Source organism: Arachis hypogaea, chromosome 13 (assembly GCF_003086295.3).
Source record: "Arachis hypogaea cultivar Tifrunner chromosome 13, arahy.Tifrunner.gnm2.J5K5, whole genome shotgun sequence".
Taxonomy (NCBI): Eukaryota; Viridiplantae; Streptophyta; class Magnoliopsida; order Fabales; family Fabaceae; genus Arachis; species Arachis hypogaea.
The window spans coordinates 33035441-33057303 of NC_092048.1; the positions used below are offsets into that span (position 1 = coordinate 33035441).

The 21863-nt window shown below is 32.6% G+C and overlaps 1 protein-coding gene across 1 annotated transcript; it reads right to left on the minus strand.

Annotated features, from left to right (window-relative positions):
- Positions 1-1862: 1862 nt before the first annotated feature.
- On the minus strand, positions 1863-17227 carry LOC112737989 (uncharacterized). Its single transcript, XM_025788191.3, has 17 exons — positions 17029-17227; positions 16871-16934; positions 16221-16329; positions 15484-15546; positions 14104-14207; positions 12806-12872; positions 11733-11804; positions 10866-11027; positions 10044-10117; positions 9835-9932; positions 8398-8505; positions 7226-7332; positions 4954-5088; positions 3882-3929; positions 3300-3414; positions 3056-3153; positions 1863-2267 (listed from the first exon to the last, which is right to left on the minus strand). Exons 1-17 carry the CDS (start codon positions 17207-17209, stop codon positions 2181-2183), a joined length of 1692 nt encoding a protein of 563 aa, XP_025643976.3. The 5' UTR covers positions 17210-17227; the 3' UTR covers positions 1863-2180.
- Positions 17228-21863: the final 4636 nt, after the last annotated feature.

Genomic DNA, 21863 nt, shown 5'->3' on the forward strand with positions numbered 1-21863 from the left:
GAAGAGGAATTTTGGAGAAATATGTTTTGTTCGATCACTTTTGATATATCCACTCTTAAGTTGAGCAATGCATGTTGTATTATCTTCAAATAGAATAGGAGCTATTTTATGATCAAACAATCCACATAATAACAAAATATATTGGATTAAACTCTTGAGCCAAAAACACTCGCGACTTGTTTCATGTATCGCCAGTATTTCAATATGATTAGAGGATGTTGCTACTATCATCTATTTCGTGGACATCCATGATATAGCTGTATCAACATATTTGAATAGGTATCCTGTTTGAGATCTTCCTTTATGTGGATCAGACAAGTATCCTGCATTTGCATAGCTAACTAATTGTTACTTGATTCTCTTAGCCTGAAAAGATTTGAGATAAAAATGTTTAAAGTTCATAGGTCGTGAGGAGCCAATCTTTGTGACTTCATAGTCCTAAGAAGGTTTCAAAAAATAATATCTAACGTTTTTAATTTGGTAAGATGTCTAATCTAAATCTTGTTTGAAAAAATTAGTAGAATATCAAAGGTCCTTAGATTGGCCTATAATTTAGTCTAAGTCAACGTTGTAGTTTGAGAAAGGCTCTATATAAATAATATCATTTGTACATTTATTCTATTAGTGAGACTCTCAAACTATTTGAGAACTGAACGTAAGCATTTTAGACTAATCTAGTACACATCCTTGTGTATTCTTAACTTTGATCTCTCGCATTTATTGTTTAGTTATCCCTCTTAAGTTTAGAAATCCTTTATCAACCAAAGACCTCGGATGTTATTCCTATCAAAATAATATTTTAAAATATGTTTCCCAAAAGAACTTAAAACTAGTTTAACTCTTTCACACTAACATATATATCTACTGCATACAAGTTCAAAGGCTTGAGGTCTTATTTTAGATTAAAAAAATCCAAGTATGATTTAACCCCTTTTTTAAGCATCTCTTACAACTTCACTATTAACCAAGGTTTTGAGAAACAAACAAGTCATTCAACTACTTCATCTACTATTTTACCAGTTTAGAGGATCAATTGTGGTTGAAACGAAACAATTTAATTATAATAAAATAATATATCAAATTCTACAAAAAAAAAAAATATATATATAGAAAGACCGATATAGTAATCGATTTTGGTAGTTGCTAAAACCTTAGTGGCTAAATTAAGAAATAGCAACCGACTTTGGTCGCTAACCATTAACAATTGATTTTAACGATCGATTTTTAACTAAAAATACTAAACCTGTACACAACAATATCAATTGCAAAATTGGTCCCTAAACGACGACCAACTTTTTGGTCGTCAATCAGTCAATAAATGACCACCAACTTTTTAATCGCTAAATCAATCACTGACGAAATCGGTCGCAAAATAGCCACAACACTTTGGTCACTAAATCAGGTGTTATGTTTTCAATAGCTAAATCAGTCACTAACATCTTACTTTAAAATCTAAAAATCAATCGCTAAATCTTATAAAGAAAAAAATGAGGAATAAAAGACACATCCGATTAACATTCATAGTTTTGTAACAAAAATACTTTGAATATAAAGCTATTAAATTTTATTTACTATTAGTTAGAGAGGATTAAATTATTTATCCCATAGCATTTAATTATAAAATATTAAATATTTAGTTATTTGAAAGTAATTTACATAGTATAGTTTTTATTCAAATATAAATATAACATTTTTAAAAAAAGCCTGTATATTTATAATACCAAATACTTTAATTGCTTCTGATTCAATAAAAATATTAAAATATAAAACAATTATCTATTATTATTTCTACTTTAAGTTTTTTTTTTTTTTTCAAATACACAGCCAAATAAGCACATAAACTTGCAACAACAAAAAAAAAATGTTCAAAGACAAAATAAGATTTTATATTGATCGTTTTGGACAGTAACATTCTTTGAACCAAAGAGCACATAATTTTTGGAGTCTAGGTCGGCAAGATGGTCAGTTAAAAATTTTAGAAACCGTTTCAAGCGCAAATTGTTGATGAAAAAAATCTACTGATAAAATAGCTAGACATTTCTAACATACTACTGGCGAAGATATATAGTCTACTCCAGACATTAAGCAATAGCCAACATACTCTACGTTCCAACACTAAACAAAAAAGCTTTCTGTTCTATAAAACTATGGTATAAAACTAAAATCTCCATTATGTAAATCTAAAATCTCTCAGCCGTCATCACTACAGGTTGAGCTTCGACCTGCTTCTTAATCAGATAAGGACCCTTTTCCACGGCTTCCTGCAACTGCATGCCAAAACTACCCAATATCACTTCAAAAGTCGAGACAAATTGATGGAAACAAGTGTGATCATGTTTTTCTTTATTTCTTCTTGGCAGGGAAAAAAAATTCATAATTCTGTTCCGTGACTGTTCAGATACAATCCAATCAGTAACGGCTTGTAATAAATTACTGGGCAGCCAAATATATTTCAATTTTTTTTTTTTGGTGACTAGCCAAATATATTTCAATTAAGTATACATATTTGAATTTTTGAAACAAAAAATGCATTAGTTTTTATCTAGAAAAGTGGATCAATATTTTGATTTCTCTCATTATTAGAAATTATTCACAATTATAGAATTATCAAAACCACTAAATATGTAAAAAAATATTGGGATATCTCCAAATTGGGCCTTGACAATTTGTGTCGAACAAATAAGTGGTCACTAATCTTTTAAAACATTAGACAAACTAATTCCGCGTAAAATAAAAGGACAAATTACTCCCTAATATTTTATTATTTAGTAAGTGTAAAAGTAGGATACAAAAATTAAATCAATAAATTCTAAATATTTCAAATGATATTTCGTATTATGTTTTTATCTTCTAAATCAATACTCTAAACTCTTTAAGTCCAAATATAAAATCAATTTTTCAAAAATGGGGGCCAAAATAGAAAAATGAGGGGAGACAAAGTGTAAATGGAAACATTGGAAACAAAAATCTGAAGTTTGGGGTTGGCCATGGCGCTCCTTGGTGCTAAAGAGGCAACAGAGGGAGTACAATGGTAGTGAAAGTTTTTGTATCTTACCTTTGTAGCTATACCCGCAAAAGCAGAATCACTGGAAACTCTGCTAGACATCAATGATTTGTGTATTGCCTTACAACAGTTATATCTGGCTTCCATGCCTAAAATGCAATTTGCATTAAAAAAATATAGTCAAGAAAATCAATGTGGCACGTAGACTGACAAATGGTTTGAGGCAACAGTCGCCATAATAATAATAATAATAATAATAATAATAATAATAATAATAATAATAATAATAATTGACCTATTTTTTTGGTTTCGGTACTTGGATCGGTCACTATATTTATGATCTCTTGTTTCGAGCATATCTCCATCAAGCACCATGGTCGGGCAACTAATCCACTAATCATTCTATAGGCCTGAAAATATGTTAGACATAATGCCACATATATGTTAAGGACAAGCATGTACTACCTAGTGCAGCAGTGCTTATAAACAAGTTTGAACAAACTTGAAAAACAAAACTATATTGTGGCTGAAACTGTTTCTTCACAGTCCACCCGATGATTCAATTTTCAATATTATACAAGAGATGGCATTGATGCAAATGTATGCACTCTAATCAAATCACAATATTTTAAAGCAACGTGGAACTTCTAAAGTTCCCATAATATAAGGAAATTATGGATTAAAAGATCAAAGCTCTATTTGAATTTAACAGTGCTCAGGCACTCCCATCCTAAAAAATAACTAAATCCGAAGAGTTGAGGGAATGCAACTACACAAGGAGGCCATATAAGAGAAATATCATGTGACAGCTAAAATGAAATTATTCAAGAATTATTCATAGAAGATTGTAATGCAGACGTTTATAACGAAGTCTCACCGCTAAGCGTATTTCTGAATCCTGATGCAAAACAGACAGAAATAGACCCTGCAAATTACATGAACAAAGATTTAGTTTTAGAACATATGGGTGAAAAGCCGCCAAGCTAAACAACTAAATGAACATTCGTTCCCTTGAGAAAGTATGTGCTAAATGCAATCAAAGGCTAACAGATAATCTTTGTTTTGTTAAAAAGTTTCAAAATTCATGAAAGTGAAGGTAAACCCTCTAATGTTGAGAGGAAGAATTCATATTCATTTAGCAGTCACTTAAGCTAAGTTTCCATTACCATATTTTTTCCTCAGTAACATGTGATGCTGATGTACCTTTCACTACAAGGTCAATATTAGGGTAAAGTACTGTTTTGGTTCTCAAAATTCTTGTCTAAAATCAATATTGTCCTAACCAAAACCTGAATATTGATATTTCCAACGGTTCCCCCGAGTGACCAGTGTTGTTTTGAATCACGGAAAGACAATCAAATGTAGGGAGGAAAGATGTCCACCATAAAAAACAACCACCAGCCTTGTCTTCCACCCTAAAAACATTAAATTTTCCATATTTTCTTCCACTTACTCTGCCCTCTAGTCAAGTTCAACTCTCATTACATAAACATTGTTCCTTCTATGGGAATGGAGGTGCAACAAGGAAGAACCCAAAAACTCAATGGATGGGAAGAGATCAATGCACATTAAATAAATACAATAAAAAAGGGGCAAATAATTTTAACTTTAATTTTCTTTTAAATTTAAATTTAAACGCAAGGAAGGATGTTACTATAATGGAAGTAAATATATTAAAAGAACGAGATTAATTAAAAATCTAAAGGAGTTTAAAAGTAGTATTCATGGAATTGGAGGAAGATTGGTGTAATTTCCCTAATATAAAAAAACAAAGGATATACCACTAATCAATGTGACGAAGATAGAGCAAGATAAGCTTTTAATACATGGCAAGCCCCATTATTTTAAGGAGAAACCAATCACTACAAGCCGAACCAAAAGATAATAAACCACCGAAGGAAAACATGAAAAATAAAATAAAAAATAATAACAATAAAAGAATAGATCACCGATGGAGTCAGCTTTGAGCTCTTGGATGCAGCCTCATAGACCATGCGTCGTAGGTTTTCTTCAGCTTCAGCATTGAGTATAATGTTCTCAGACCGTGTCTCTCCAGATATGTTTCCTAGAGCATGCAATGCAGCCTGTGAATGCCATTTTAAATTCAACCATATAAGTTAAAGATGGTATATTACCATCAAATATTCCAAGTAAAATGATATTCCAACTTTGTTTCTGAAATCTAGAACAAACTTGTAATGATGCATTCTCATTGGATGTGTACCTTCGGTACTGTTAGAATCTTATGTTAATCAGGATGATAACTAAGAGCTAGAATCATATATTTAGAGTAACAAATATTGTCCATATCTTTCTAATTGTAATACCCAATGTCCACTTAATCCAGCCTCAGCTTAGCAGTCGACACAAATTCTCATGGCTTCCAATATGACAAGGTATCTAGAGCCTAAAGGCAGCCTCTGCTTCACAGTTGACACACAGATTCTCATGTCTTACAATATCTCAACATGGTATCTAGAGCCTAAAGACGGGCAAAAATTAATCATGCTGTCAGGAGGACACCATGCCTTCCCATGCATGATATCTTTTATCTCTCAATGTTCCTGCGGCAAGCGACCTGGACAGACTATTCTCTTCATGGGTTTCCATAAAAAGCTGTCGATGTTTGCTCAAACAAGGTTCAGCCAAGCGGAAGAGAAAGCAATTGATGTTCCTTCTAGCAGACAACCAATTGCTATTTCTGCAACAGAATCAATCACCTATTACCACTAGTACTCACTCAGTATCTACCACTTGCATCTCTTAATCTAGTAATAATTTAATCTCATGGGTAATTGATTCAGGTGCCTCGGACCATATTGCTAGTAGCAAATCCTCTTTTACCCCTCTTTCATCACTTTCCTAAGTTCATTACTTTAGCATATGGCTCATAAATTGTCACCACAAGAATCAATCGTATCTCACCTATTGAATCTGTGTCTTTAAAAGCAGTCTTATCTATCCAAAGTTGTCCTTTCAATTTACTCTCAATAAGTTTACTCGAGCTCTTAATTGTTTTATCACATTTGATGCCAATTCCTTTTTTCTACAGGACCGTCATATGGGGCAAATGATTGGTGAAGGAAGAGTTGCAAGGTCTCTACCCATCTCAAGTCAACTCATCTAGTGGTATGTGTGGTTGTTGAATCTCCTAATCTCTCCATAACTGGTTAAGGCATCCTAGTTTAACAAAGCTTAAGATGATGATCTCTACCTATACAAGAATATGCCCTTGATATATTAGAAGAAATACGTTTGTTAAATTGCAAGCTTATTGACAGCTCAAGATCCAAATTGGAAATTGCAAATTGTTGTCTGACCAACGAGAATATTATCCTGGTCCAGGGAAATATCGGAGACTTGTAGGGAAGCTGAAATCCCTAAATATTACTAGACTAGGGCATGAAATATTTCATACCCTGTTTAGAGTAGTGAGTGCATTTATGCAATCTTCTTGCACTGATTATTGAGATGCGATAATGCAGATTGTGAAGTATATCAAGAAATCCCCTAGTTAAGGACTACTATACATAGGTAAAGGAAATACCCAAGTAATTGGGTACTGTGATGCAAATTGGGCAAGTTCTTCTTTTGATAGTTCTTGGTGGCAGAAACAAAGTGTTGTTGCCCAATTAAGTGTAGAGGTTAAGTATCGCGCCAGGACAATAGTGGCTTGTGAGTTAATCCGGGTTAAACAGTTACTTTTAGAGTTCAGGACAGATACACAAATGAAGTTATATTGTGATAGTCAAGCAACACATCACATTGCCTCTAATCTAGTATTCCATGAGAGAACTTAACACACAGGTTGATTGTCATTTCATAAGACAGAAGTTGAAGGGAATGTTGATATTATGTAAAGTGATGCATCAATTAGGGATAATTAGTTCCTCCTTTAGATATTGTAATTATGAATAATGATTAGTTAATGTATATAAAACCTACAAGCTGAGGAGTTCTAAACCTCAAGCTTTCATATGATAATCCCTGTATAACATTAGCCACTATCATTTCAAATTCAAGACAACTCATACAATTAGAAAATAATGAATAAAGTATAACCTTAGATCACTTCATGAATAACCAGACTGATTCCATATATCATTAAGACACTCTAAGATGTTAACATTATATTCTTATACAATACACTCAGGACATCTAGAGCATCCGTCAGTCTTAAGAACTCCAAGGGAAGAAATAAAAATAATCTAGTTGACTAACCAGTTGTCTACCATGCCCTTGTGGTCCTTGTCGATCAAAAGCAGCACAAGTAACATGTCTAGCTGGAGGTTGTGAACCCGAGAGTAGTAGTCTAGCTCCTTCAAAAGCTAGGATCACAATAGCCATAAATAAAATCTTAAATAATTAATAGAGATTCTTAATAAAACAAATTTCTGCAATGAACTATTAAAATCATGGTTGACTTTGAACTTTGAACACATGCTTTGAAAAGGTTCCTAGTCTTACTACTAATGCCCAGAAAACAATGGCAAATCTGCATAAGTAGGCCCAGTTGGTAGGGGCCAACAGAAGATCAACACTTGCGCAATTCATACTGTAGAATTAATAAATAATATAATTAGGATCTCACATGATGTATTTAGGAAAATATATGTATGAGAATAGGATCATAATGCCACAGAATTGTGTATTATTCTTGAATATGAACTAGCATGGGTTGGGGATATCTGGGAGTTCCCTTGCTCTCCCCACTCTTGATGACTATTTTCTCTACTACACCAAATATATTTCTAAAACTCTGTTGGGGACCACTAAAGGAAGGCATGACATGGAAAAGTCACTTTTAATATTGTTGCTTTTCTTTTCATAGAAGGAAGATCAATTTTAATAATATGGTTGGAATTCATTTTTTAGGAGGATGTGGTAGGTTTACCAATGGACACTAGGTCCTTTAGTTACCACTAGTTTACAAGAAAATGCTGTGCCCCCACCCCTGTCCCTCCTCCTCCTCCTCCTCAAAGGGGTTCTTTTTTACGATTACTATTATAGCCTTATTAAAATAGAAATTTTCTATTTTCTAACTAAATACCAAACTCCAAAAAAAGATTAGGAGATTCCTTTCATTCCTCAAACAATATGGGGCATATATATGTCCCTTCCATTCCTCATCTTTCTTTACCAATATCTATAAAACTCCCAAACATACCTTAATACTCTCTTTTATATTCTACATTCTAACTAAATACCTAACTCCTATCCAAGGCTCATTAACTTGTTTCTCCTATATTTTCCTGCTTTGAGAATCGATTTGAGCGAGAAAAATTGAAGTACCCATCTCTGGAAATTCAACATCATTCTACTGAAATCAGTTTCCTGTAGAAGAGAAATGAAAAAGTTTTTAAAACAGCATGTAAAATGTATGACATACATACTTGATCCTATTTGACCAAATGCTTCAAGTGCAGTTTCGCATTCATCCCTATCAGATGTTTCCAAGGACTGAAGTTTACCATCAATAGATGAAATAACAGTTTTAGCACCTGAATTCAACGCAAAAAGGGTATACAAGTCAGCAAACAGCTCTTAGTTCTTACATAACAATCATCAATTTAATAGCCCAATTTATATACTTTGGCATACAATTGTTGAGTCATGCCACACAATATGTAAAGAACATTAACACATCACAAATGAACTCTAACGAGGCTTGCTATGAGAAAAATTGCATTTCCACCAAGGATGTAAGGTTGATCATATCATTGTTCTCTAGTTCTTTCAAGAAAATTGTTAAACTGCAATAATATGTTAAGTACACGAATATTTAACAAACTAAATCAGCACAACACCAGCACGAGACCTGCTTTCCACTAAATTCCTTTTAACTATGTACAGGCACTTTGTTGGGCTAGTAGTGTCTTGACCACATGATAAAAGATCTCTCTGAAGACATTATGATATAACTCAGCTCCATTCTTTTCTTTTTTCTAAAAAAGGGTAGCCGCGTTAACACAGGATCTGCGTTAACACAGGATCTACAGAAGGATCGCACCCAAAGAATGTGATGTAAATAGCCTAACCTAATAAATACATTAGTGGTTGATTCCACGACTTGAACCCGTGACCTCGAGGTCATATGGAAACAACTTAACTATTACTACTATTACTCTAAAGCTCTCCTCGAGGTCCATTTTAAAAATAAAACAATAAAAGTTTCAAACAAAGTATTCAAAATTTTAAATGGCCCGTTCGTGGATTTTCCTTTTGAAATGGGATTAGAAAAACTATGTAATAACTACTGACATAAGAAATTATCTAAAATCTTAAATTCTTGATCTATTTTGCTAGGGTCATAGAAAGCATTGAAAATTGATATAATTTGATAACAATAAGAACATCGGGCTAATCTATGCCCATGCCTGTGTCAGAAGTGTCCTATGTTTGTTTCGGTGCTCCATAGCTTTTCAATAGGCTTGCAACATATCAAAAGTGATTATTGGTTCCCATCTAAAGAGTGAAGTATCAAATTCTACACACCAGGTCATGTGCCAATAAAACAACCCATCAAAGAATAATAATTGGTACACCCAAAAGATTTTATTTCGAGTAAAAATCTACCCAAAATGCGGTATTTTTATCTGCAACATGGATATATTTGTCATACAAATCAAAAACCTTTAGGATATATCAAGATCTTTCTGGAGTAATTTTGGCATACTACCATCTAAAAATGTGGTAGATTAAATACAATGCACATATGAACAGATGAAAGAATACTTAATAGTTATTTTTGACAATGAAATCAAATTTTAATATCCTCCAACATATATTGGTTGATAAAGAACACCAGGATTATAGAGTGCAAGACTTACAAGATTCATCTATGAAGGAGTATATAATTTCCTTAGACAAAAGTCTTCCAGTTATCATCATTGCTCGCGATCTTAAAATAGATTCCGCAGAATTGTCACTGCCACCATATCAATGAAAAGAGATTTTCTTAGATGATAAAAAGTTAAAAACAAACTCTTGCATCATCCAGTACATGTACAAAATTCGGGCAGATAACATAAATATGCACCTAATTATAGAACAAAGTAATTGAAGGATGCTAGTCTTTGACAGAAATTCTGTGCCATGCTCAATCTCTGCTAACTGCATCCATTTCCCAGAAGCAATGAGAATATATAGAAATGCTTATATTTAAATACAAAAAGCACAAAATGACTAATAATTCCTTATATAGAGTTCCTCAGTTTGGTTTCTGCTTCATATATTTGGGATTATCGTTATACTGTGCAATAAATGGTTTTTGTGGGAATGAAAAAAAGGATGCGAGGTTGAAATTGTTCGCGTAGAAACATTGTAAACCTAAAGAGCAGAAAAGAAATGCTTACAGCACCAAATTACACAAGAAATAAATGAAATTAATTTGATTTCGAGCATAGTGTATGTTCAATTTCTATAATCTAAGTAGAGTATTTTTAATAAAATGAATACTCAGACATACTGGTTAAAAAAGGCAAATAAATAGAAAGGTTAACAACAATTATCAAAGAAATTTTTATTTAACTACTAATGGTTACTAATGTGATGAATACTAGCAAGATTCTATGCTTGGTTTCTTTATTCTAAGTAAAACACTTTTTCTTTTGTAATTGCTACAACACAAAAGGGTAACTACTTAACTAAAATATTGTTTATTCTGTGAATTATAAGGTTTATCTAATAAACTAAATATATAAGTCCAAGGATTACAAGTCTTTAAAGTCGAGCGCGCGCGCGCGCGCACACACACACACACACACACACACACACACACACACACAGAGAGAGAGAGAGAGAGAGAGAGAGAGAGAGAGAGAGAGAGAGAGAGAGAGAGAGAGAGAGAGAGAGCACCAACCTCATACAGAAGCTCCAAAACACTTAAAGTTACGAGGGTATCATTTGCATTTTTTATTTCTGCTTCCAACAATTTAAGTAGATTCAAACTGTAAATGGTAGATGCAGCAGACCTAGATACAGAAAATAGTTTCACCACTAAAGCCATTATCCGAACTCGACCCTGAATTGAAATAATAAAAACAAGAAAATTAGGGATTTCAAACAATCAAATGTATAGAGTAACAGATGAAAATTACACTAAAAATCAAGATAAATTCTTGTCTTATAAGGCCCTGCCTTGTGGGAACTTCCCCTCTCAGACATGTTAAGAGAATGGAAAACTATGCTTTATAGATAAACATGTTTGTTTTGCTTTTGTATAGGGGAGCCCTTATCCCTAATTTGTATTATCCTTGTTATCTTAATGAAATTATTTTTTTTTTAGTAAAAACCCTACTTTATGGCTTGGCTTGTGACAAAAAGATCAAATACGAAAATCTATTTTATGTTATGTTATTCTTGAATAAGGGAATAACTAACAACTTTACATTCATATAGAAAGTACAAAAAGTACTTTCCTCTTATATTTTATTGAGTCTTCAGTGTAACTTATGCTGAAATGTTCTTATATTCTTTGCCAACAGCTTGATAATGTTATTAGATAGATTAGGGTATAGAATATTCCCCTACTGTAAAGGGATCATTAATCCTTAAACCTAGAGAATTGGATTTGTTCTCCTCCTGTATATTATTGCTTTCAAATGTAGCAAAGAAAGGACAGAGATATGTTAGAAATTCCTTGCAATGAAATTAAGGGGAAGCCATCCACAGATATGTTAAAATCTTCACTGACAAATATAATTCATGCATTAACAGATTGGCATACCAGTGATGAACACCGTGACGCTATAGCCCCGAGGTCTGAATCAACTCCTTTGGCAGATGGAAAAATAATTTCCTATTTCATGTCAAATAGCATTAAAGAAATTGATATGGTGTAACTTTCATTATAAAAAAATAAAAAACTTAAGAGACTGATATGGACAAAAATGACTTTCCGTATATTTCTAAATTTTATCCCCAAAAATAAAAAAGAAAAACACAATCTAAGAAAAATCTGAGTTAAACTTTTTTTAATAAGAATATATTTTTGAGAAAAATCAGTTATTAGCTTTTTCAATTATGTAAAAAAAAAAAATCGATTAAGTACCCAAGTGAAGAAAACAAGAAGAATGAGGGAAAAAGCAACAGCTAAGTTAGTTAAACAAGAGTGGTGAAATAGCTCCTTTGCCTTTTATTTACAGTAGAAGAATGAAAGAAAAGAGAGTTGAAAATGAAAATAGAGTGGGACCAGCTTCACAAATAGGACAGCTGGAATTTTGCTATAGGAGAGAGGATTGAAAAAGTATATAAGAGGGCCGAAAGGAATCAGTAGGGAAGGAAAGATTTAGGCTGGGTAGAAACTTTAGGAGAGTGGTAGTCTCTCAAATGCTACCTTGTTCTCTACCTTTTAGTATTTTGCTCTTCCATGAATACCCTAGAGACTGGAGAACATCACCCAGATATCTTCCAGCTCCTCTGTTTCTTATCCATTCTCCTTCTACTCTTTCTTCTACTCTCTCTTCCATAATTCTATATTTTTTTTCTTACACTGTTATTTTTCTGTTGTTGCCTAATCCTAATATTTGTGGTACCAAGCTCTTACAATCACCTTTTTCAAAATCTGAAATGCACCCTTTGTTTTTTTTTTCTTTTTCTTTTTTTGTGACCAAAATTGAGAAAAAAAAATTTACATGTTCTGTATAAAAACAATTCATATCACAAAAAATCTACTTTCATCTTTTTTTGGTAGAAGTTAGAGTAGCTTCTCAAGAGTAAAAAATACATAAAAAAGGTTTCACATTTTTTAACTATAAATGCATCTTAAATCTAAGTGTCATAGAAGTACAACTTTCTTACCATGCCTTCAGGAAAACCTGCTAACATTTTCATTGCTTCCATTGCAGCAGCTGCCACTTGCTCATTGCTGCATAAGTATTAAGTCCAAAGATATGCAAACCACATAAATTGTAATGAGCAAAACAATAATAGCATAGTATCTAACTTCAATAACAATTTTATAGCATTCATTGCAGCAACTGCCACTAGTTTGGTGCTTCATATAATCATGTGAGAAGTTATGCAAATTACAGGTTTTATTATGAGTATCAATAGCATTATTATATTTAACATGGAGACCAACAACAAAAATTTCATGTGGGATGACGCATTTGTTGCACTATGATTCTCTTACCGGGATATAAAACTCGTGATATATTGATACCTAACTTATATCACTGTCTTCGTATAAAAAAATAAAATAACAATGACACCCAAGTTCCGTCAAGGCATGATTCTAATGAGTTACAGTAATCTCATACCTGCCGAGTCCCGATTGCCCAAGTGAGTTTTTACCCATTTTTATTAATTTCATTTGTTTCGTGTAATTTCTTTAGTAGGTTCCAACTTGGCACTAAAGAACTTAGATGAACATATATCTAGAACACCTAGGTATCAGCGATACCTTCCTTAGATGCCTGAGTTCGTTGACATGGGTTAAAAACCAGCTTCAACCAAGATCCTCAAAGGCATATGCTTCATATTTCCAACCATTTAAAGGCATCTGAAATACCCTCCAATGAATTTAAAATTCCAAAGCGACATTTTACCCATTTCTGTAAACTAATACACGTGTCCCTACTTTGATTAGTTCCAATTTTTGCAAAAATCATGGAGATTCACCCATAACCCATTTCTTGTCCTCTTATACTCAAGTCATTTAGGAATGTTAGTTCCTTTTAATTCCAAAAGAACTTGATTCAGATCAAATGATATAACGATAAAATGAGACTAGGATAAGGAAATCATAAACCAACAACCATAGAGAGAGCATAAAAAAGGTCATGAGCTTTCTATCAAATAGATACAAGCCACTGAATCCTATCCAAATTCAAGTCATGTCACAAAAAATTTACAACAAGGATTAAGGAAATATTGATGAATAGCAAGATCTCCTAGTAAGTGGCGATGAATTATAATATAGTTTCATTTATCCTAATTGACTAAATCCCAAAGGCTAACCAAGTCCCTTAACTATTTGCAAGTGACACGGACATAATTTAAGGATAACATGTTATAGGAAAAAAGATGGGAAAAAATGCTCGAGTGAAGTGAGAAAGGTATAAGAGCTGCAACGCTACAATGGTTTCGCTACTTACCCATTGATAAGGCAATCAATCAACAGAGGATATATGTTGAAGTCTGTAATTAAACGAGCAACAGTCTTGCAATCACTGCCAGGATTCTCTATAAGGCAAGTGACCTGAAAATCAATATCATGTCTATGAAAAATAATAGTGATGCTGAAAAGGTTGTCCAATTACAACAATAATAGTTCCCATATGTAAATATCTAGCCAGTTTTCTTCTCCCAGATGTAAAAATAAATAGTAAGTTAGCCCCGTCATTTTTTGTGAAAAAACTTAAGTGGAGAAGGAAGTACCACTGAAGTTGAATTGTATAAAAGGAAAACGGGCAAGGGGGTTCGGGGGTGTCGAAGTGAAGGGGGTGGCGACTAAAATCTATGTAGCTCAGCCCCTATACCCATTTCAATTGCATTTAAAAACAAATAAAACTTACAGAACCATTTTATAAATATTAAGTGCAAAGTCACAGAAACATGACAAGCACTCTTCAATAAGCAGAAGCACCAAGGGTTAAGACCAAGATGCAAAAAAGGATAGGAGGCAGATATGATGTTACATACAGATAATAGGAATGAAGGACTATAGAATAAATTGTAAACAAAGGATTGGAGATGGAGATGGACATGCGGAGACTGTAAAAGTTGTATTCAACCATCCCAAAAGCTTAAGAAATTCAAATTTTGTTTAAATTCCTAATGACTTCTTCAAAAGCTTAAGCAATGAGGTGAAGGTTCAATATAGATTTTTATATCACCAACAGCAATCAACAAGAAATAGGCCAGAAACATCATGACATGCATCATGAAAGAGAAACCAAGAACCTCGCTGAAGTTGAGAAAATTGATAGAAGGAAATATCATTATGGGTTTATAACAACTTGCCTACGGAAGGAAATGGAAGAAACCTAGAGCTAATATAACTTGAAAAGAACAGGGACCACTAGAAGATATAGTGTACTTAATCAAAGCGATAATAAAAGTCTAAGGAATCAAACTTTACTAACCACAGATTAAACAACAGTTTATTCTGCTCTTTTATTCACAGTTTATACTAGCAAACAAATAAACCCAAACCCAAGAACATGCTGAAATTATGAGAGGGTCTCAAGTGCCTTTCAGTTATGTACATATAGTGATAAACATGAGCAACACATACATAGTTCTGCAAAAGCCCAAAGCCAACATCTCAATCTCATAACAGAATTCAACATTAGCATATTATCAACAGTTTCAAACCACATAAAAATTATTCAATATTGATTTTAAGGCAAAACCAAATTAAACTATATTTCCATCACTATCATAAAAAGTTAATTTGGCATGGGTTGGTGGATAGCCATTGTGCACAATCTAGGTATCCAAACTAATTTGGTGAAAAGAGTATATTGACGTACTGTTTTGCAGGCTAAGGATCGGACTGGTTGAGAATCTGCTTGTAGACCAACTTGAACAAATGACTGAACCAAGTACACAACAGCAAAGCAATAAGAGTAACAAATACAATATGAAATACATGAATTTATAATAGTGTAACCAGAAAGACCGTGATAAGTATGCATCAAGACAGAAAATTCATTAGATAACACCAAATATAACTTTTTAAAGCCTCTTAAAGTATGAAAATTTGACCAGATGCATTGTTTAACCACTTAGATTTCTAGTTCATACGAGTTCACAATTCTAGATGCACCCTTTTAACTGCATCTACACTTTTCCCAGTCAATGTTTAATAAGAGGCACTTTACACAGAAATGTTTTCTTCTACTAAGTCTAATATCTATTCTATCCTATGTTTTTTGTTAATTCATTTTGATTTTGATGTTTTGTTCTCTCTTATGATTCAAATCTTTGTTGATTCCACAATGCAGTAGTGTCATATAAAAATTGAAAAACTAAAATATATCAATACAATTATAAACATTGAAACAGTATCACATGGTTTAAAAAATAATAAATAATAGTTGAAACGGGATCAATCAATTGCACTCCATACCCAAAGTAAAAGAGAGGGGGGGGGGGGGAGTTTTTACATTTAGTGCAAGTGAAAGAAAGACATGATAAAATTACAATTTAAGCAATAATTTGAAACAACTAAAATGCAATGGAACAGCTAAGGCGGTAAGTCACAAACCATATACTGTGGAATCAAAGAAGCACCCAACTTGGTTTTGAACAACCTCTCAAGGCATGCAACTAGAGTATTCTCTAGGCCAGGCACATCATATTGGGTCTGTAACGCACTGCAAAATTAACGGAGAAAATCAAGAGCAAATTTCCATAGAACCTAACTTAATTATCTGTTTTATTTGAAACATTAAACAAACTCCCAATTTTGTTAAAAGGTAAAGTTACTTACCGCTTAAGGCTACATTGTTTTAGCAGGTTATTAAACTCTTTTGTTAACTCATCACCTTGTAAAACTTTAGGCAGCATTTGGATATTGTCACAGGGACAAGAACACAGAGCCGTCTCTGTATTTTTGTCTTATAGACAAAATCCATCAGCAGCCATAGGTCCCCAATCTAGTTTACCAGTTGAGCTTTGCCAACTGCGATTCAAGTTTAGGTGAACTCTAGAGTTTGATTATCTTGGATTTAGTAAAATGCAATTCAATACATGTCATAAAGATATTTGACAAAACAAGGAGCGCTCTATTAAACAGACGACAGTGCGCAAAGCTAGAAAAATCTTTGTTACGGTAACAAAACAAGGAGCTCTCTATTAAAACACAGAAGAGAGTAACAACAAAGAAAAATCGTAAAAAGAAAAAAATACACTAACTTGATTATGAGAGGAAGAGGGAAACGGTTGAGAAAGTCTCTAGCGGAATCATCGCTTTGCACCCCTGAAATCGAAGCATAGTTTCTTGCAAAGTCAAAAACAATGAGAAGAAGAATAATAATGGTGAGTGAAAGATGTATAGGGAAGTGAGCACTGACCAGGGTAGGTAGCAAAATCGTTGGCTGCTTCGACGAGCTGAGATAGATCGTCCATGGAGAATTCGTGGTCCATGTGTGGTGACTGATACTCACAGTGAAACCGAAAGAGACGAAGAAGTGGGAAGAAGAAAAAGGGAAGACATAAAGTCATAAACCTGCGTGCGTGCGTGGCAATTGCCATTTTACGTGTAATGCCTTTGTACTTGACGTGTAATGCCAACGTTAAAACTTAAAGGGAGCGTTTGTTTTCGGGACAGGACACGAATACATGAACAATGATGGATACGGGATTTAGAAAAGTAGACACGGACAATTTTATAAATTTTGTTTTCTTTTTTTATTATTATTATCCCTTTTTATTTTTCTTATTGCATTATTCAGAGATACTTTTTTTTCCTATTCTTCCTTTGTCTCTTTCTTTTTCAGGTACTCTCTCCTTTCTGTAGAATTTTTTATTGGGGGTAGATAATTCTTTTCTTTTTATCGTTTTACTTCAATACAATTTTAACTTTATATTATATTATTTTATTTGTAATAAAAATAATAACAAAAATAAATAATCTTACAACTTTTGAAAGATAAATATTAGCAAAAGTAAAATTGATCTTTTAAAATGTTAAAAAATAATTTATAAATTATAATTGATTTTATATAATTTAAAAAAAATCAGTTTTTTATAAAGAAAAAATAGTTTTTAGATAAAAAATAGTTTTTTTTAAATAAAAATATATTTTTATATGTAAAAACTAATTGTTTTTCATGTAAAAATGGATTTTTTTTTAATTAATTTTTTATTTAAAATTAATTTGGCATATTAACTTAAACAAAATTTTTTATTAATCAAACTCAAATTTATTTTTTTTGTTAATCTTAACCATATGTATTCCTACATATTAATAATAAATTTTAAAATAAAATAATTATATTTATAAATTTTATTTTAATATAAATACTAATATATTTTTTTATTAAAATTTTTTGCCTCTTCAAATATTTTTTTAAGTTCCGTCTGTACTCCTACGTACTCTCATTTTTTATTAAATTAATTTGTATTGATGTAGAAAATTTGGAATCACAGGGCTATTTTAGTCATTTCATATAATATTTTAGTCTTATCCATGTGTATCCAAACATAATACTAGACATTACATTAGTGTCTTGTCCATCGTATCCAAACACAATACACAAAAGATAATTTTTAGTGTCTCTGTCCTATTGTCTTCGTTTCAGTGTCATGTTCTGTCATGTCTCTAAAAACAAACATAGCCAAAAGGTCCAATTCTAAATGGGTAAGGCTCAACCGCTCAATAGTACGGCAGGGGAGGGGTTTTTTTTTAAAAAAATGTTTTAATTATGGAAATAGATAATTTATAAAATTTTTATCAATTTTCATAAATTTATTTATTTCGTGTACAATATAAACGAAATAAGTATAATCCTATTTCGTTTACACTATAAATAAAATAAGGCACAAATCCACATACATGTATTATGTTTGTACACGTGTTACGTAGAAAAGAACGGAATTTACATATCTTGTTTACAGTGTAAATGAGATACAACTATACTTATTTCGTTTACATTGTAAACGAGATACGTGATGAGTTAAAACGTTAACAGTGTAAACAATATATAATACGACAAGAGTAAAGTATCGTTTTTGTCCCCAACATTTGGGGTAAGTTCCAAAATTGTCTCTAACGTTTCAATCGTCCTATTTAAGTCCCTAACGTTTCAAAATTGACTAAATGTTGTCCTGCCGTTAGGGATTCGTTAACAGAATTGACGGTGGGATGAAATTGAGACGATTTTGAAACGTTAGAGACTTAAATAGGACGAAAATGTTAGGGACAAAAACGATACATAAAAATAAATTTTAATTTAATTTTATCTTTCAATAATATTAATTTTTTACTGTACATAGTATTCAATTATTTTTTAATTACATCTAAATAAATTACACTTAATCACTTTACTTTTATTTTAAATAAATTTATTTTTTTATAATTTTAAAGAATTTTGATACATTACAGACAAAATGTATAATTTATATTTCATTGTATATATATTATTTTTTTTTCTGCAAGTTTATATACTAGCCATTCTATAAACATTTCATGATAACTAAAAATCTTTAAGAGTAAAATTATAAAAAAAATTAATTTTTTTAAAATGAAAGTAATATGATTAAGTGTAACTTACTTAGATGTGATTAAAAAATAATTGAATACTATGTATAGTAAAAAATTGATATTATTGAATGATAAAATTAAAATTTATTTCTATGTATCATTTTTGTCCCCAACATTTTCGTCCTATTTAAGTCCCTAACGTTTCAAAATCATCTCAATTTTGTCCCGCCGTCAATTCTGTTAACGGATCCCTAACGGCAGGACAATATTGAGTCAGTTTTGAAACGTTAGGGACTTAAATAGGACGATTGAAACGTTAGGGACAACTTTGAGACTTACCCCAAACGTTGGAGACAAAAACGATACTTTATTCATACGACAAAAATCAATCAACTATAAAAGGATCTTCCAATTGTTGGTATTCTTCCACAAAACTCTCAATTCTTCTTCTCTTCTGTTTTTCTATGAAAAACTTAGTAAAAATGTTTAGTTGTAGTGGTTTCTTTGTAGTGATGGTATATCCCAACTATCATATGAGAAATAGTGACATCGGGGTTATATTTGAGTGTGAGAATCCTACACTGCTGCGAATTCGGAGAGCAAATTAGTTGTCTGAGTTAAAGAGTCTGATATTGACGCACGTCGGTGATGGGGAGAGAAAGGAGATTGGAAGAGTTGGGTATAGGATGCTAGCACCGATGGGGAATGGTGTCATCTGTTTTGGCTCGATGGTGATGAGTATGTCCACCTAATGTTTGACTTGCATGGGAGAATCATGATTGAGGTTCGTGATATTGGTAGCGGTGGTTCTGGCAGCTCGAACTTTGTACAAGATGACCCGTCTCTTGCACCATGACTTTTGCACTGTGCTAGTCCAGTAGTAGACATGGACGTTGACGATGAGGAGTCCGACGAAGAGCACGTTGCCGATAGCCACGAAAGTGGTCCTCTAAGGATGATGACGAGGATGAGTTCATACTAGAAACTCCCGTTGGTGGATCAATTCGATACCTTTTGCCTACTCCACAACCAATTCCGGAGTTATCAATTGTACCCAGTCACTAACATACTTTGGATTTCGACGCGATGCATGAGGTAACTCTGTTTTCCAATATAGGGGCGGACGATTACAACACCGATGGTGGTGTGGAGTTTAGGGTTGGTCACAGATTCAGAAACAGAGAGGTAGTACTGCAAGGCGTGAAGAATTACAGCATTTGGAGAAGTGCTGAGTATCGAGTTGTAGAATCGGATCGGTTAAAGTACCACGTGCGTTGTCGGCGATTTACTGATAGTTATCCTTGGAGTCTCCATGTCACCCTGCGACAGAATCTCGGATAATTAGTAAGTAACTGCAGTATTTTAGTACATTATCTTCTTCGCCATTTTTTTGTTAGATTTTAATTCAATTATATTTCATATCGTTAGGGAGGTGCGTAAATTCCGCAGACCGCACATGTGTTTAGCCCCCAGCCCCCCACACTACAACAATTCCTGCATAAAATCGCCGCTAAATGAATAATTGCAGCGCATATTGTGGCGGTTAAGAGTGGGGCTGCAATCAGCCTTAGATTTAGCAGCAATTTTCCTAGAACCACCGCAATATGTAACTTGGGTTGAATTATTATTTTACATTTTGCGGCGGTTTTCTTTCAACCGCCACAAAATGCATTTAACTACATATTTTAGTATTTTTTTAGTAATAACCATCTGGGTATAATCTAGTTAAGTTAACACTACTTTTTAAAACTACATATGTTTAAATCATTGTTACTTAAATTCGTAACACTATTTCTAGATTCATTTTACGTAAAAAAGCTTAAAAGTCAAATAAGTTATATATGTTAACTCGTGAACAAATTTACTAATAAATTTCCTCATTTACTGTATTATCATTTAAATTTGCATTCAAACATAAATATAAAAGAAAAAAAATAAAGTCATAGTCTGAATTTATAAACTTAAAATAAAGTTCTAACGAGCATAAATTAAAGTTACTCTTTTTCGAAGTTATGCCTTACTAAATCTAAATTAAGAAATTCTAAAAGTAGATAAATATGTAAAACTACGACCCAAACCATTAAATTAAGGGAATCAACTTAACTCTTATAATAAAAGGTCAAAATTTCTCTTCAACATCATATTGACCTGGCGAAAAATACTCTGTCAAGAATCTATGACCTTAACGTCTTACAGGATCTGATATGTAATCTCCATACCATGGCTTTTTGTTCAAATTAAAGCACCTTTTCGTAATATATATATCATCTTCTTTTTGTTGGTCTTCTAAAGTTTCATTGTCTTCTTCCAAAACATTATTAAGATCAAACTGCATGGATTTGTCAATTCCAATGGAGGAGATATCATCTAAATTGTCTTTTGAATCAGACTCTTCCCTATCTAGACTGTTAGGAACTATTTTCCCAAAATATTCAGGTAATACTAAAAATATCAACATGCATACAACAAAATAATTATACCCATAAGAAACTGAGAACTCCCAAGTCGTTAGAAAGTGATTTAGAAAAAAAAGGACGACAATATGCTAAGACAATTTTAAAACTAAACGCAAATAAAAAACAATTATCATATCTCTTGTTGGTAGTTTGGGCAAATTTCTTAGACCGAAGCTCTGTAGTGAATGTTATGCTTGCACAGCATGATGAAAAGTCCTCAGTTTTTATTTGTCCTATTCCACTGTCA